Raw genomic sequence first — 18612 nt, forward strand, 5'->3', positions numbered from 1 at the left:
GATTTTTACATTATATGTTTCTTTTAAATTTCCCCCTCTGGTAGCTCAGGTGGTGGGAAGTGTAAGCTGGGGGCATTTAAGAAACTGGTGCAGGTTAAATGCATCTACACATATATGTACCTGCTCTGAAATCTGCCTCGATTTAACCAAAAAAACCCTCAAAGATGTCCTCTTTGGTGTTTAACACCAGAGCCTTGTGTTGACAAGTGAACGCTAAATGTAAACATCATCTCTCCTTCCCTTGCTTTTGGCACTAAGAAATGCCATCGTCTTAATGTATAAAATGGTTATGTTTGGCAGATGAGTTTCATTTTGAAGCAGGACTATGTCTGCGTTTTGTTACAGGCATACATTCATTCCATTTATTTGTAAGTGTAAAACAAAGACTAGAATTTCATCAGGTATCGTACCCCCTTGGGTTTGTTTAATTGGACTTGCTGTATGCAAAGGACTGGCAGGTAAATGTATTAAGTATTCATATTGGATGTTGGTTTCTTAGGTAAAAACAAAAACTATTTGACTCCCAGTTTATCATGGTCAAGTAATATGTAAGAAAACTTTCTTCTAGTTGATGAGTGAGGATTATATTCTGACCTGTTACTTCGCTGACACTAGGTGTGCTCCAATATTTCACATTCTGTGCTACTGCACAAATAATAATAGTATTTTCAGTTCTCACAAAATATGATTATTACCCAACTGCTGACGACTGTTCTGTTTTCCTAGTCTTTTCCCTGGAAAGCAGTTTTTTGCTGCCATAGGTCTCTGCATGCTTCCCTACAATCCTGCTGCTCTCCAGTAGGGTTCTGTCAGTGTTTGCTGGATTAGCAGGATAATTTGCTTTCCTGGCATGTTTTGCTTGTCCATAGGGACGGGCTGCTCAAAAGAAGAGAGACCTAACCTGGTGCATCAAGATGCAGAAACTAGTAACTATCATTAGTTGTGAGTTCGAACCTCCCGGCGCTGAACTGCACGGTCTTCCAGAATAGCGAGATTGATGTGTCTGTTGCTAGTTTAACATGCCAGCCTAGCCTGCTTCCAAACTGAGTTGTAGCATTATTATCCTTCAGTGACAGATATGTGCCGTGATGGTGATCTTTGACCTGCATAAAATAAGTCAAAGGAACAAAGCAAAACTTCAAAGAACACGAGTGTGCCCAACACTTTCAAGCTTATGAGAACAATATACTGTTAGCGTGAGTATTGCGGAGATTTGATCGTTTCATCTGTACCTTAGCATGTTTTTGTAATTAGAAATCAGACAATCTTTTTAATTTTAGAGCTAGAATTTCTTTCTCTCCTTTTTCTTTGTTTTTCTCAGAAATCAATCCTATGCTTTGATTTTCTTTTAACATTTTGCATATCATATACTCCGATTTATCACAAAAATGTATGTTGCATATGCAAGTAGTAAAGAGCACTTATGGTCCTGTTTTTGCCAGAACAAGTCGTTTGAGCCAGCTGCAGTAAAATTTTCCTGATTCAGACTAATGATCAGGAGAGTGGTTGCAAATTCCAGAATTTTCTGATGTAGGGAATCAGCAAACAGCTATAAAACTCAGAACAAATGCATCCTATAACGTACTTTTCTTCATTTATTTCATACCATAAGGATAGTTTTGTTTTAATTATTTATGATAATAAACTTCTGAGTAAAGGCATTCTGCTGTATTTTGTAATGATAATGAAACTTGAGTGATGCAGGGCCTCTCCACAGCCTCCTGGTATTAAACGTGTCTTGTAAACAAAATAAGGATTTGGTCATATGCCCTTTTAGGTTTTTCTGTTTGCTATTTAAGTAGGGATTGAAAGCTTGTTTTCTCCTTCTCTCCTGTCTTTCCCTTCCCCTCAAGATAAAACAGGGGCCTAATGCTGTTTCGTGTATCAGAAATTCAGACTGTTAGAAAGAAGCTCTTAAATAAGGCTCACTATCCTGCACTTTTTAATGTATGAGAGCTCGTGAAAAGCATCTTAAAGAACCTTTCCGAACATCCTCTGCGAGCTTATAGGGAGCATCACAAATTTTGCCCACTGGCTGCCTTTATTATTATGCTAAGGGAAAAAATGGAGTTGGAAATACAATTAAAAAGGCCTTTGCAAGTCACCTGTAAAGTCTTTATGTGCAAATTATGGCAGATGCAACTCAGAGGCTCTACAGTAGTTCATTTCTAGTGGCGTGATTTTTTTTTTCTCTCGCTAGTGATCTATTTAAGCAAAGGCTATTGAAGCAAAAGGCATTTCCTGGGGAATTAATGATTGGATGGGAGGAGCTGATAACCTAAAGTACAAGTGAGGGCCATCTATCCCAGCCCATCATTAGTCTCCAGAAAATGCCCTGTACTGAGGTCACTGATTTACTGATTTTTTTTTTACTGTGGTTTTTTTTTTTTTAACGTAAAAAGGATAAAGAGCAGTATCAATTTGCTGTCTGCATTTTTGACGATGCTCAAATATTGTGCTTACGTTTAATCTGTTTTAACCTGGTAGATTGATAGGATGACATACTACACAGTGCTTAAGAACTTGATAAATAATAATGTATGAAGCATTTATCAAGAATTAATGCCTCTCTATTAGCCAGTGGGAGTACTTTAAAATTTGTTAGTATTTTATTAATTTGATAATTATTAGCCTACTGAGTGCTAAAATTGAAGTCTTACTTTGCTGGTGGTGGCTGTGGTGGCGTTACATCTAGAAAGAGACAAACACTATAAATAGCATATTACCAGTAACATCCAGTTTAGGTTTTAGCCCTTACAACATGATACACGGAGGGTGTATTTCCTGGTAGGGAGTGCAAATAGAGATGCTGTAATAGTAGCTCCTTACCGTTAAAAAGGGAGGTTAATCGAGTTGTAGGTAACGGGACTAAGACATGGGCAACGGGAAGTGGTTCCACTGCCGCTGCTGCCACTGGTTCGTCCCGTGGCCATGAGCAAGTCCTTTAATCTCTCCACGCCTCAGTTTCTCCATTTGGAGTGCATGTTGCTAATGGCAATTAACTGCTTAACTGGAGTGTTTGCATTGTTCTGAATTAATAGCTGTCAGGAGAGCTTTGTTCCCTGTTGTTGTTACCAAATTTGTAAATATTAACAATGGGGAAAAAAAAAAAGTGATTTATCTGATAATTCACAGGTTCTCATCGTTCGGCATGGCAGGCAGTCCCATCTTCTCCCTTTGCTTGATGATTTCTGTCAGCATTATGAGATGGAGGCCTTTAAAATGTTAAATCTTCTAGATCAGATCTGGCTACAAAATCCTATTTAGACTAATGCTCTGATGTGATTGTGCTGTAATCCAGTGAATTAACAGGACGATTTTTAAAAAGTGGGCAAACTACATTTTATTTAAGGAAATACTTAGCCAGAATCTGTGCAGAACTGAGGAATGTAGTTGGTACAGTTTCTTCAGGAGGGTTCATCCTTGACGGGTTGACCTGGCAGAAACCCATGAGATCAGTAAGTGTTGCTAGACCTGCTCTCCAGAAGGGCAAGCTGAGGTATGGAGGGACAAAGGCTGTTTCTGTTCAGGTAGTGAGACACCGACATAGAGGAGAAAAGAATCCAAGGAGTCATATAAGCAGATGCTTTTATATTTATAGAGTACATTCCTCCTCATATTAATTTGGTACAATACCAGTTAGAAGAACATAAAGCTGTAGTTCTGTCTTCTGACTGCTGCTTAATGTGTTTAATACCTGGCCTGCAATGGTGAAGAGATCCACACGGCTGTGGCCAGATGGCCTCCTTGAAGCTGAAATGATTAATTAAAATGGTTAAATCATCAAAATAAGTAAAGGTAGATGTGGAATGTGGCTATACATGTGCAGTCGCAGGGCTCATAGCTAACGATATGCAAATTGCTGTCGAGGCTGTTAGGGCGAGGCACTGCGCTCTCCTGGCTGACGCGCTGAAAAGCTGCATTTGGCCATGGCCGACCGATCCCAGGGACGTTGGCTGGTGGCTCCCGGTGTGCGGGGAGGCAGCCTCGCTGGGACCCCCTTTTCTGAGGGTTTGGGCTGTGCTGGCCACGGAGATGAGCTACCTTAGAGTAAAGGCTGACGCTTCCTGTGTGAACTTTTTATTTGGTGTTTAACTTAATGTTAGGCTGGGTTCATTTTGCTCCTTCCATCAGCTCTTTTAGGGCGTGTTGTCCGATGCGGGTGTTTGTGGCCCAGGAGGCCAGGCTATATCTGTCGAGGCCCTTGCTTTTGTGTCTCAGGCTTGTCTTAACCATAGGTGGGTGTTATGTGGCTATAAAATCCACTCTGTAGGACTGTTTGCTTGAACAGATGTTACATTGGCTTTAGAGCTGTAATTATTCTTTATTTATGTCTGCTTGCTTGAAACTGGCATTTAAAGAATGACAGGTTCTGGGGTAATACAGAAACGTGGCGGGGTTTGAATTACATACAGTATGTTAAGTTAATGTGAGGAGAATAATCCACATTGTAAAAATCAGAGAATCCTTCCTAGACTGACAGTGATATAGACATTTTTTTTTTTAGGCTTTCAGTGTAGCAATGCAAGACTTTCAAGTGGAAAATTGTTAATTTACTATAATGAATTGAAATGTGAAAAAACAAATATTTAGTTAATTGCCTCATAAATCTGTCTGTTACTATCAGTGGAATTAAATTGATAAACAGTTCTTTAAAATTAATTTCCACATGGCAATGTGCAGATTTTATTTTATTTTATTCAAACCCCATTAGGTATTTGTATGAAAGAAAACATAAATTTGTATTTCTGTCACATTAAAGAGTGTGTGTGACAAAACACACATTTCCTACCGTGGGTACTGAGGTTCTAATACATTTGGCATAATGAGGAGAGCTCAATGTTAGTTGTTTTCAAAGGCAATACCGGCTGAAAAGTGGAAGTGCATTATGCTATCATGGTTGTATCATGTTGCTTTACTGTCAATACAGCTTAACTGAGAGTCCTTTTGCTGTTGGGGTCAGAGGACCGTGGACACGATGCTTGAAGGTCACATGCGGTTTGGGGCTGTTGCCAATGCTGAAAGTGCTTCAAGAGGCTGAGGGGAAGGTGGGCTCTCTCAGGGGGACTGTGAAGCTTATTTCTGGTCACGGCCAGGATGGGACATCCTGGTGAGAGGAGGAGGAGGTCAGTGTTTTATGTTACTGGGCCCGTATTGTCTCTGCAGCCATAACTTTTCCCAGTTTTGCGCCTGCTGCAGTAGCACTTCTGCAGGCCCTTTGTATGAAAGGAGGTGGGAAGCTGAGTGCTCTTGTACTTTAATCACCTAATGACAGTATGCCCTGTGCGGTATCAGTTTGTCAAAGTAAGTGGGGCACTACACAAAATTAAATCATTTGATACACTCCATCCTTCCAGCAGATGTAATAAGAACATCCTTGCCGACCTCTCCCAGTGACATTCGGCAGGAGGAAACTTGTCTCGCCGCGTATGACCCAATGTTCTGGAAACGCACATAAAGATAGTTCCTTCTTGCTGTATGGTGGTGTTAGATAGTCTTAAATTTCAACTTGATGGTTGTCATCTCAGAGTTTAGTGGATGAATGGTTGCAAGTTACAGCTGGTCTTACGGTGAAGTTTAACATCTGAGAGTCGGGACTCCTCAGTTTTCTTCCCACAGCCATCTCTTACTTCTTGAATGACTGTCATCAACTTCCTTAAACTTTCATTCCCTCGGTTGTTTTGCTTGACAGTAGTTGCTCCTTCCCAGAGGTGTAATCGGGCATGACCTGCTCTGATTCATAAAGAGCTTTGAGATCCCCTAAAGAAGCCAGCTAGAGGGACAAAATATTAGTGATAACAGTGACCTTATAAGACTTCAGAGGAAGGAGGTTACAAACACATTTTCATTTAGCTTTAATAATACTTTAATAATCAAAAGAAGAAATGTAATGTTTAATATTTAAACAAAATTGCATTCACTTTCTTCTCATGTTAAGTGAGTATTAAAGCAGGATGGAAGCTAGTTTACATATTTTTACACTAGACTATTTCATTATTAAATACTGAAATGTGCTGGAGTTGGCCAGCCTCCAATGAATGAGACTCAACTTATATTGCATTTTAATATTTGCATGTTACATAGTATAATATTTCTATTAGACAAATGGTTGATGGTAGGGAATTTAAAAAGGATGCACTTTTATTAAATAACACATTGTGTTCATGTTATGAAAATAAGTGATATTCATTTGCTGATTGACAGCAGAAGGAACAAAAATATAAAGGGTTTGGCGTGTAAATAACTATTATTCAGGATGCAGTAATCCATGTATCTGGTCTTGAAAATGCATGGTAGAGTTAGTGCCGTGGGATGTGCGCCTGAGATTCTCCAGAGACTGAAGAGCACAGAAGCTTCCTGTCTGTTTGCCTGCAGTAAGTGTAGGTGCCCCCCAAAAATCCATGTGAGTTCTCTGCTCACATATTCACAAACAATCTTGTTAAATCAATCAGGTTTTCAGACCTATATGAGCGGTAAACCTAGTTTGAGATAAGGTGGTAATTTTCAGATGAGTTGTGAAGCTGCTAGCCACAGAGTATTCTGTTTGAGAGCATTCTTTGGAGAAAAGTCTTTGAGAGATGTTAAATACAAAGATACGAGGTCCTTTGTACTTAACACATAGCTTCATGTGCCAAAAATTTCTCAGGGCAATGTCAGTAGTTTGGGGAGCGCTTTGCTCTGTTCCTAGGGGCTTTACTGGGCATTTGCTGTTGGCCGTTGTCAGAGGCTGGATGGGTTAAACGGAGCTTTGGTCTTACTTTCTTCTGGGAATTTGGCCTTAAATGGCCGTGTTTTCTTCATTGTGATATTTCTATCATTCATGAAGTCAGTTTTACATGTGAGAGTTCAAACGCATTCAAAACATAATCGGGGAAACAGATATAGTTTCTGTTTGGCTCTGGAAACTGCAGTGCTGGGATAATCATTTGCATCACACCTACCTTAAAAATTCAAATAATTTCAGACATGAAGTTGTAGTTTTGACCACTCTAAATAAGATTGTGTTGTGATTTTGCTCTGTCTAAAGAAGTGAAATTATTTTACAATTTTTTTAAGTGCTCATTTTTAGCTTTCAAATCCCAGGGCACGTTTCAAACTTGTGTCAGTAAACCTACATGCTATATCCCCAATAGCACAGCATTCCTATGTTGAGTTAAATTTAAGGGCAGTGTTTTTCCAGGGAGCATGGTATATTTGCTTTACTACTTCTCAGCGACAAGGTCTGTGATCTGCTGCCTGGTGTGGGGGGGTGTGTGTGGGGGTGGGGGTGTGGGGGTGTGTGTGGGGGGTGTGTGTGTGGGGGGTGTGTGTGTGTGTGTGTGTGTGTGTGTGGCAGTACTTACTGTGGGGTAGAGGCAAATTTCATTATTCCCCAGTCGGTTGAGATGTCATGTGTACAGTCTATAACGTCACTAAAAAAAAAAAAAAGAAAATTGTGCTTTAGCTGAAAGTGGTATTTGGTATCTCGCTTGATTTTATTTTTTTTTTAAGAAATTCCTAAATTTCATTTAATTTGAATTTGTCAAACAGGAAATCTATGCAGTCAATATCTGTTGTAAATAATGACCATAGAAGCTCTGTAGCTTTGGCATCTGCTGATTAGTACTTAAGACTTTCTAAACTCTTGGCAGTGGATAAAGAATTTGTGTTAGCATGAGGAATATAACAAAAAAGCTAGTTTATACCAATAAGTTGCTGCTGCTTAGAGCTGTCTGTGTTACGAGACCTGGCTTTTTTGTCATTATTAAGTGGCTAGGTCCCATCCAACCCTCATTGAATTCACTGGGAAAATTGCCAGTAGCATCAGTTGTAGTTGAACTGTGACCTTAGAGAGGATGTAAACCTCAGCAATGCTGATGAACTTTGTGCTGCTTTGGGTAAATTATTTTGTCATACTTTGTACTCTGTTTATAAATGAGGAATAAACATTGTATGTTTGCTGAAGACATGAGCAGTATTTGTTATAGATTATCTTCCTCACTAGAAACCAATGATGATGATAATCCATTGACCTGCTGACTCTGAATCTATTTAGGAAAAATAAGTACAAAATATTATTATTCTTTCCTAAGCTGTGTGTAACAGGCACCTTATTGCTGTGAGGCTTTTTAAGGTCTAGTGGAAGAAGGCTTAAAATTTGGAGTTTGAAACGGTCTAGGTTCTTTCCAAGCTGATGTCCAGTAAGTCTCATGAAGCCACAAAATCATTGCATCTCCTGCAGTTTGCCAGTGCCCAAGATGGGCAATATATTTCATAACAGCACTGAAAAGGGGATGCATGTTTACTTGAATTTGAAACGAGAGCGCCTTGCATTTATTTGATCATCTCTTTCCTTTCCGGTAGATATTACTACAACAAATGGAGGCAATTATATAGGGTTTCAACTGAGAGAAGAATAATTTCTTAGAAGATAATTTCTCTAGCCAAACAGTGTCCTGAATAACAATCAATTAAATTATATTAGGCTTACAGCACTATTTTTCTGTGCATTGGGGTCTCTGAACCAGTCTGCATGTGTGCACAGTACACAGAAGACTACGTGCACTTCTCCTTCAATCTAAAATTGAGGAATGAAATAGTCGTCCTACTGAATTCTTAATTTTCCTGTGGTGGTGTTATTCAGCACATGTTAAGTTTAAGAACATGTGGTTAAAGAGCTGCTCAGCATGTGAAAATGCGCAAGGGAGTAGAGGTGCCTGTTAGTAAATGAGTGCATTTATTAGAGCTGTAGGAGTAGCACGGAAGCACTTCTGTGATAAAATACTCAAGCAGTTGAGTCTGCTGATTCATCTGTCTCCAAAAGGATGTGTTAATCAATGATTGTTTTGTAACATTTTTTAAAAGGCTAGATTTATTTCTGTTAGCTGTGTATTGCATATCATTGCCAATATTTCAAGAAAATACTTGCAAGATGTGGGATTCCCTTTTTAAGGAAGCATCCTACAGGTGCCTAGAAAAGTTTTGAGTAGCAATATTAAAGAACAATTTTAATTGTAAATACGAAAAAAGGTAAAGACAAAAAGTAGAGTTCCAAATGCTTTTCAGCTCAGATGTAAGAATGCAATCTGTACACATTAAATGATAATAAATTAAAAGATTTTGTGTTTCTGTATATTAAAATACATTTTAATCTTTGGAAATGGTGCATGTACAAAAAGAAACTTGCACATTTGCAATACATTTTTAATAATTTGAGGTACCCAGATGAAGGAAAAACAGCCTGTAACAAGCATTGTCAGAAGATCTTTAATTACATCAAATTAGTGTTATGCCTTGGGAGTAATATGTGTACAGATATACACTTTGTAGCAGTACTATGACATGTTTGCTGGTGATGCGTATAAAGAATAATGCACAGCATGCAACTGAGCACAACTATATTCATCCCTATCACATGAATACGTAGAATGCTGGTGCTGATGGGCATGTGAAGTATGATGGCAGCTAGGAAGCCGTTAGGAGATATGCTGTGAAATATGTTTGAATTATAGTGTATATACTTTGGCAAAGACTTAATGGCTTCATTGCCATCAGTGAATTTTGAAGAAACTTCAAATTCCAGGAGAGATCAACAGAATTAAAAACAAATTAAAAAAAAAAATAAGTACTGTCATATGCTGTTAACTCATAAGGGCGATGAAATTCAGAATTTAGGTTGAACCTCTTTCCATATTCAACCCCCTTGTATTAATCAGAGTCCCCTTACAGTCACCGCACATTACTCATTTAATAGAGCTTCCTAACCCAGCTCCTGTCCTGAATGTAATTCCTTTGATGCCAAAAGCGCTCAGAAATTTCAAATTTATGGAAGTTTATTAGAGTTTATCAGTGGTTTAGTATAAGTCATAACTGGATTCCAGGTGTTTCTGGGAAGTTGATATCAATGCCTTAATGTGCATTCATTTATTAAAGGAAAAAAATGACAACAAAACCAACCCCATAACATTAGCTAGCTCTTTTATTTACTTACCAGGTATTTACTCTAGAAATATCGCATGTTGGAAAGCTATTTTATGTTCTACTGACTATATTTGTCTTTTAATGTCCTTTTGGAGCTGTGGTTATATTGTACATTTTTTGTCTTCAGTTTTCTTTTTTCCCTCTTTTCCTTCCGTTTTGCTTTTGTTTCTCATACTACGAATTTGAACTGACAAGACGACTGTAATAGGACTCCAAAACATACCTTGAACACACATTGTTAGCCAAATTACAATCGCTGATGTCATTTACACATGTTGCCTTTCAAAGGATGAACATGTTCATTTAATTTGCTTTTTAAATATCCATAACCGTGTCCCCAAGCATTTTAATAAAACAGAAACAGTTAATTATTGCTGAATAAGGATATCCAAATATAGTGGTCTGCAGCTTGCATTTAAATATATCTGACAGCATTTCTCTCTTGAAGAGAAAATTGTGTAAATTGCCAGTTATTATCATTTTTAATAAATAAGTCTTATCTTGACTCTGTTTCTCTCTTTCTTTCCCACCCCTCTGCAATACTGTTCAACAACCATACTTTCAGTGGGACCATTTCTATTACAGAGTGATTGAGCTCTGATTTACACATCAATTACCCAACTTCATGGAGATTTTCATGCTCCCCTAGCTGACATCAATGAAGCATAACTGCGTAAGCGCTTTATTTCATCCCAGTTTTTGATAACTCAGACTGATAACTAATCATATCGAAAGACAATGTGCTATGATACAGGAAACAATAAATGCTCCCCTTTGAAACCTCATCTATTCTTTATACGCTTACTATTCAGGAGCTTATCTCTGTCATCCATTCCCCCAGAATCGTTCCTTCCAAATTCACGTTAAGGAAAGGTTTGGGGCTGCATAATACCAAAAAGAGGAGAAAATTGAGTGAAAATAACATTTTCTAGGTACTTAGGGGGGGAGAAGAAACCCTAAAAAGAATGAAGAATATGACAAATATAAGCCAAACCCTTAGCCTCCTAGCTTAAATTTCCATAAATTGCCCAGGGGTCTCTTGGGTGTTATTTTGTTCAGAGGCTTTAATCTTCTGTATTCTCTATCAAATGTGCTACAGGAATGGCATTGTTTTTAATGCAAATTGTTAAGAGATTTAGCTCATGTGGATAGATAACCAGTGACCATCTCAAGTGTTTCTCTACAGAACTGTTGAACATCAAAGACAGAATATTCTATATTTTAAAATAAATCATTTATCTTGAAGTGCAGTGGTAGATATGTTCTGTGCTAGATACCTTCAGTAACTATTCATGATATGAAGAACACCACAACATTAAAGTAAGTGTTAAATATGAAAGATAGTGAGAAGTTGTAAAGCTCTTCTGTCATGGCTTGATTGGTCTCTGTCAAGTAGTAAAATTACCAGGATGAAGATGCAAGTTCAATGGTGATAACCAGAGGAAGAGGAGTTGTGCTGTTTTAAGTGCTTATGATGTTTATCATTAAGTGAAACAGAGAGTTCAGATGAACAGAGAAGATATGTTGTTGGCCATATTTCTGCTTAAAGATCAGGTTTTGAATTTCCCCTCATTTGCTGAATATATTTTAAGACCTGCAATGAAATTTAAGACCCGAGGCTGCTTTTTCTCTTTTTCATTTGGAATACATGTATTGAAATACCAGAGTGTATACTGGGAGAATCTGAATATACCAAGGGAGCCTGTTCTCCTTCCCTTGTACAATATTGTGGTACTCTGCTTTTAAATGAAATCAATGGAGTTATGGTGAGATAAATCTGGAGTTATGTAGAGTTGAATTCCCATTGTAATGTATTTGCTAGAAGTAGTCTTTTACCTAGTTTGATTATCAGGTGAAATGCTTTTTGCCTTACATTTTTTACACGCACTGAAAAAGAATTGCCCTGGTGTGGAAAAGCAAGCATGTATTTTAAGCATGGCAGTATTCTCATTGACCTGAATTGGATTTCTCATGTAAGTCAAATATGTTCATCAGTAGTTTTTGATTTGGGATGTTTAATACCTTGTGCAGGCATACAAGTTAGTTTTCGAGGAAACGCTGTTTCTGAGCTTACTTCACCAACCTCCTGAGTGCTCGTGGCAGAGCAACAGTTCTGTCCCAAAGTCAGAACTATGAAGAAATAACCTTGGGAAAGGCCTTTCAGTTCTCAAATGTATACAGTTTTATATCCACTGTGTCTTAGTTTAGAAGCTTGTGTTTATTTCTTGTTTCCACAAATGACAAACATTTCAGTTTGAGAATGTCTTTCATCATTTAGGCATATCTGATATTTTAAGGAGGGGTGGAACTAGTGCAGGGGAATATTTGATTTGATCATGGTGTGCATTTTTGTGAATTCAGAGACATTAATGAGAACAGCAACTACTTCTTCCTTAACTTGTGGATAAATGCTGTTTTTCTTGAATATTGTTCATTTACCCTCATGGATGTGGTCTGTCACTACTGTAAAGCCTCTCTGCTCCAGCTTTTTTATTGATTCTTTCCCTATTGGGCTTTTGTTGTTTCGACTGAATCAACAGAGCAGTGTTCTGTTCTCATTCATGATTCTTGTGCAACATTAGGTGTTTGATCATTTTATTCCTCTTCTACTTTTCCTTCATATCACAGTGACTACTTCTTCAAACTTGTCTGCTCTGACTTTCTTCTACTCTTTCTGCCGCCTTTCAGGCTCTAGTCTGCCCTGCCTAGTCTTCTGTGCTTCGGGAGACTACTTCCGTAGCTTTAGATAAACCCCAAATGCTAGGTCTCAGCCTTCAGCTGTGGGTCTTACTCCTTCAGCTTTCCTTTAACTCTTCTCTCTAACCTCTTGCTCTGTTGCAGTCTGTTCTAAAAGGTTTTTTCTTTTCCCTCCAGATCTTTTGCACCACATCCTCTCACTTTCACCACATACGATTGCACTGTCCTTTCCAGTGCCCCCAATTTTATTCTTCTTCTAGTTCTCCTTTTTGTAGACAGTGCATATGTGACTTCCATCTCTTACCACCAGATCAGCATTTTTAGCTTCCAGTTCAAAACCTACATGCATGCCTGTTATCTTTTGCCTTGATATAACCTCCTCCTGCTCAGCCACCTTCTCCCCTTCTCCATTCTCTGCTTGATTGGAATTGTCCCCGGAGCCGTCGTGGGCCACAGCGCGTGTGAAGGGTGCAGCTCCGTGGGCCTCGCTGACACTGCAGATTGATACAGGCTGAGCACCTGGCCTGTCGCGGTGTCCCTTAGGGTGTCTGTAGCTGAGAAGAATGAAAAATGGAGGTATGCTGGTCTGATTTTAAAGGATTAAGTATCAAATGCTGTTATTCAAAACACATTTGCAGCCTGCCTCGATGTTAAACATACCAAAACAATAATACAGGTATGGTTACTATTCTTTCTGCTATATCCAGCTCACTGGTAATTTGTAGATCAGTGGTCTCGTGTGCTCTTGTAGCATTCCTACTGCTCACCGTTCCTGATCTTCTCAGATTTATGTGCAGACTTCCCCATTCAAATTCAGTTATTAATCTAATAAGTGGTAACAAAACAATAAAGCTCATGTATTTAAACTACATTGTCATGTAACAGCTGTGTCTAGGGAACTGGCCCTCTTGGATACAGTGAGTATCGTGGCCTGCAGCTGTTTTCTTCTAAATCTCTTTTTTAAAAATGTTTGCAAAAGTCTGTATTTGTGATTTCCTACTCTCCTGGCTTTAGAGGAGTCACGAAGTATTTCTCATACTAATGAGACAGACTGAACTCTGGTGTTCCTCGTGGTATGTGACTATAGGTTTCACTGACACCTTCACCACTAATCACATATCTGTATTTCACAGAACATTAGTTAAGCTAAATATTAAACATAAGTCCCAGAGATTGCGTTGTGGATGCATTAAGAGTTTCTGGAGAGCATCCCATTAGGTTCTCAGTGCACTGCAGCCTTGAGATCTAATCAGCATCCCTCTTTGGATTACCAAGCAACCCAAAGAAGTTGTTATGCTAATCTGTGTATGATCTTATAATATTTGACTTTCTGTAGCCACAATCAGCGCCCTGTCAAGCATTCCCATAGCAGAAGGACATTTGCAGAGAAATAAGCCAAGTAATTGACCTGACAGGATGAGCAACCACTTCTTTTTGAATAGATACTTTGTACACTGAAGGCTGGGGTGTGACTGTGCGAGTGGAAAGTCCAAAATGAACCTTCGCATTTTTTTGGCTTTGTTTTTTGTTTCACAAGAGAATATATATGAGAGAGAGATTTGGATTGATGCATAGGTAGCAATCCACTTAGGGCTTTGCTTGTGTTGTAAAATGGATGCTCACAGTCTGGTAAACATCGTTGGGGTCAAGGGCCCGAGGTGCACCTTTGTGCTTACCTCTTGGGTGCATGGAATAGATACCTTTCATAAACGCATGCGCTAAAAGAGAAATACTTCAGTATGTTGTGTTGGAAAATTATAAAATAAAAAATAAATATTTAAATAAAAAATAAAAAATTATGCCATTTTGAATTACTGCTGTTTTCATCAGGTTTGGATTTGTGGTTTTGTAATGTGTCACAAAACATATCTAAATAGCCTTAGAGCCTTTGCTGCTTTTTCTCAGATAGGGTATGGCCTCACTTGGTTCCCTAAATACTTTGCATGCTGGAGACCAGAGCCAGCTTTTAGATAACGAAGTGCTGGAACCTCACGTGAAGGGCGAGATCTGTTCTGTGCTGTGATCGGTGATTCTGTCATCTGTGTGTGCAGTGGCCAGATTCAGTTTGATTTGAACGGGCCCAGGATTTCACCCTGAAACTCCAGGCCAAGGTTGCCATTGGGAAGCTGCAAAACACGGCTCTAACTTTAATGAATAATTCTTTCTGAAGTGAATGCTGGCAGTGCCTGGGATAGGATGGCTCCCATAAGGAAAGGCTACTTGTGCAGGATATGAAATCCTGCTTACGCTAGATCCACTCTGCTGGCGTTGAGACTGGGCTCATAACCTCATAATGATCTGATCTTGCTGCAAGCGTCACACAATCTGTGGGTGAAACTGCCAAAGAAATCCCGTGGAGGATCTCCCGTGAGAGGGGTGAATACAGTGTGTTCCTACTGCTCCTGGGCTGGATTATTCCTGGGCTAAACCAGCCCCCTGCTCCAGAAGAGCTGTGGGGAGAGATGGAGTCAACTTTTTCCCTATCTTCATGTATCAGTTTGGGAAACAGGTTGTACTCACTTATTCCCATATCTGTAGATTTTAATCTTGATTTAGGACATGAAAGGAAGGGAAACTTGTGCCCCCATTCACCTTTTAGTGAACAGGTCGCTTGTGGTTTGCAGTAGTGTGTCAGCAATATGATCACGTGTAGTATAGTAAAGTGACTGTTGCTTACAACAATTTCCCTTCTGTCTCCCTCAGGAAACCAGCAAATAGTACTATAGCTTCTGCAAAAATACCAGGGATGATTATAACTGTTCTGGAGCTTGATGTTGGTGCCAGTGACGTCACTACATCAGGAGGGGTTGTAAATAAATAAATGAAATGTGGCATCTTTTCAGCCTTCTAACTTGTGAAAGGAAAATGTGGATAGAAGTTATTCAGCTCAGCCTATGTAGGTGGCTTTGCATTCTGTTTACAAGCCATACTCAAGCCTTATTCAATCCAAGCCTGAGTGATCTTGAATTGCTTAAACCAATTATTAATTCATATTTTTTTATTTAGGGGTCTCATGGTGGCATCAGTCTTTCTTTTTTTCTTTCCTTCCCTGTGCGAAAACAAGAATATGAGTGTAAGGATACATGGAGTCATCAGGCAACAGACATATGCTTTCCTGTGCTCTCTGCAGGGCTTGCAGGTTCAAACACAACCTGCCTGAATCATAAGAACTTTAATTGAGTAGATAAAGAGGTCCTCATAATTATAAACTGCAGTAGGTATAACAAGAGGCTAAATACATAGCTGTGGTTTTAATTAGCTGGTGCTTCAAATTAGTAATTGTGGTTTCACTCAGAAATCAGTGACTTTATACACTGTTAAAGCCTCATCACCGTGCAGTTCATTCCTCATTATATCTCTCGGTGTGAAGCTTTCAATACAACATCATGCTGAGCTAAAAAGGCAAAAGTTGTAGATATTTGGTTATCTTCCAAGTGCAGTGGAGCTCTACGGAGATTTAATTCATTCTCGCCAGAGATAGGAGAATTACCCGTTCTTTGTTACATATGTAATATGCATGTTTGTATGTATGCATTTGTACATAGAGCGTGTGCATGGATGTGTGCACGCATGTCCAGAATCTATCAGGGAAATACTGCTTACAGCAGATAACATCAGTGCGCGTACTGAATCTGCTATTCAAATTGTCGTCTGGAATTTGGTAGCTAATTAACTGACACAAAGCAGAGCCAAAAGCCTCATAGCAAATCAAATATGGGTTGAAAGCACAGAAGTGTCCCTTAATGCTTGTCACATGAGGGGTTGTCAGTGCAAGTTGAAGCATGCATCTTTTCCTTTCCTCTTTCCTATTTTTCCCCCTCCTTCAGGGTTTTAATTATATCTTTTCCCTCAGAGGAGCAGGAGGTAGTTTGCAAAGCCAAGAGACCAAAGTACTTCAGTGCTATTCAGAGGAGAAGTGAATGTCGTCTCTCAGCTTGTCATCTAGGTCTGGCAGGTGCACAAAGTAAGCTGACATACAGATAAGTGCCACTCGCCATTGCTACGCTGAGGCGCTAGATCCTTTTCTGTTTGTTTGCGTGTGGAATTATCTGATACTGGAATCAACTATCCTAAAGTCTCTTCCGGGAGCCTGCTACAAAAACACTGTTTAAAACACCCTTGACACCCACAATGAAGGCGTACATAAATTTTAACAAGTACGTGGGACAGAATTAGGTGGTCTAAATCACATGAGGCTGAACTGGAGCATTGGGATGGATGGAGACAAGCGTTACACAGTTAAATGGATTTGAAGATGTTGCTTTGTTTCCGTGACTTCACATTTGCTTTCTCTACGCAGACATACTCTTTGTGGGCACACATGCGTGCGTGTGTGTGTGTGCGCGCGCATGTATCTTACAGACTGTTCGTACAAATGCGTCAAAATGTATTTTATTCTTTTGCATAATGCTCTGTTAATTTAAAAAGAACATTTTTGTCTGTTTTCGTTTTAGAAGTGTACTGACTGTCCCATTGCCCAATTTCATATAGTATTATGATTCCAAATTTACACTTGGGAAAATTATTCAGAGGCTGCTTCTTTCTTTCAGAATTGTCCCCAGGAGTTGCATTGTTTCTGATGTTTTGCTGCTCTTACTGATAGTAATGAACATGTAACTAAATTGTGGGGAAAATAACGTGTTGTCTTTTTTTGTCTTTCTCCAGCCACTATGAGCAAGACCGGAGTGCACTTAAGCGGAAGGAATGGGAGAGAAGAAACCAGGAAGTCCAGCAAGATGAAGATCTCTTTGCTTCAGGTTTTAACCTCTTTGGGGAACCCTACAAGGTAAATTGCATTGTTATACTTGACATTTTCAGAATGTCTTTTACCTGAATGCATTTTACACATACAAATAAAGCTTCTCATCACCTGTAAGAAATGAAAGTGTCGCACCTGCCTTGGTACTTATACTCTTGAATACGCTGATTATCTAAATCGGCATACAGCAGCAGAATAAACTGAACGCTCTGCCTAGCATTGCATGCTAGCATTGACAGAATCAGGAATTCTGGTTACAGTCCAGTTCAAGATTTCTTCCTTTAAACACACAGCAAAGTCCTGCAATAGAAGTACGTGCAGCTGATATCTCTACAAGTGCGTTCGTACCTACAAAGCTACCACTTAGTCCTTTTAATTTTAAGAGGAAACTACACCTGAGTAGTTAAAACCGGTGTTCTCTCTATGGATAATGAGTCCATAAGCTTTCTTGTGCAATCATAACCATCCAAAGAATTCTTTTGGGAGACTGTCCGAATCTTTGGGGAGCATAACAAGCATATGAAAGGGACTTATGACAAGTCTTATTCTCTCTAAGGAGCTTTGCTGCCTGAGATTTTCATCACCAAGGGATGTCCCCCTTTATGATTTCTGCTGCTTTGATTTTCGGTAAGATATTCCCTGAAGAATTCATCAGAATGTAAATTTCCATATCTTTTTCTCCTCCCAATCAGTGACATCCATTGAAAGGCCACCACTTCATCTTTCCATTTTACATTGTTAGCAGCTATAGGGAGAATGAGGGGTCTTTGAAAATTGCCTGAAAAGGAGGAGGAAAGACTGGCATTATTATCAAATGCTGTCTAATAATTATAGACTGGGAGAGTGTGATGGATACACTTGACTCCTAGCTGTACTTTGGTTCAGGCTGGCTAAGGAACAACAGGCCATGGGGCCTTCATGGGGCCTTCATGGGGCCAAGTTCATCCTTGGGGTGAACTTGCGAGCTGGAAAGCCCCTGGCTCATGTACAAGGGAGGGAAGGTGTCTTGAAAACTATTTCAAAAGGTGATTTCAGAACCCAAAAGTGCAAGATGACCAAAGTACAGAACAAGATACCAGAACTAAAACAAAGGCATCTATCTTGTCTGTACTATTGACTAGCAGCCAACTACGTCACCACCCAATATTACCATCAGGATGGGCCCAATTTGAGCTCTCCCTGAATTGCAGCTGAAC

The 18612-nt window shown here is 39.3% G+C and overlaps 1 protein-coding gene across 1 annotated transcript in view; it reads left to right on the plus strand.

Annotated features, from left to right (window-relative positions):
* The window catches only part of AFF2 (ALF transcription elongation factor 2), a 343526-nt gene that overhangs the window by 70562 nt on the left and 254352 nt on the right, over positions 1–18612 (plus strand). Inside the window, exon 2 of the mRNA XM_082323594.1 lies at positions 17323–17443. Within this exon, the coding sequence (XP_082179720.1) occupies positions 17323–17443 (121 nt within the window). The remainder of the gene's footprint in view (positions 1–17322; positions 17444–18612) is intronic.

This window comes from Platalea leucorodia (genome assembly GCF_965183815.1).
Source record: "Platalea leucorodia genome assembly, chromosome: 10".
Classification (NCBI taxonomy): Eukaryota; Metazoa; Chordata; class Aves; order Pelecaniformes; family Threskiornithidae; genus Platalea; species Platalea leucorodia.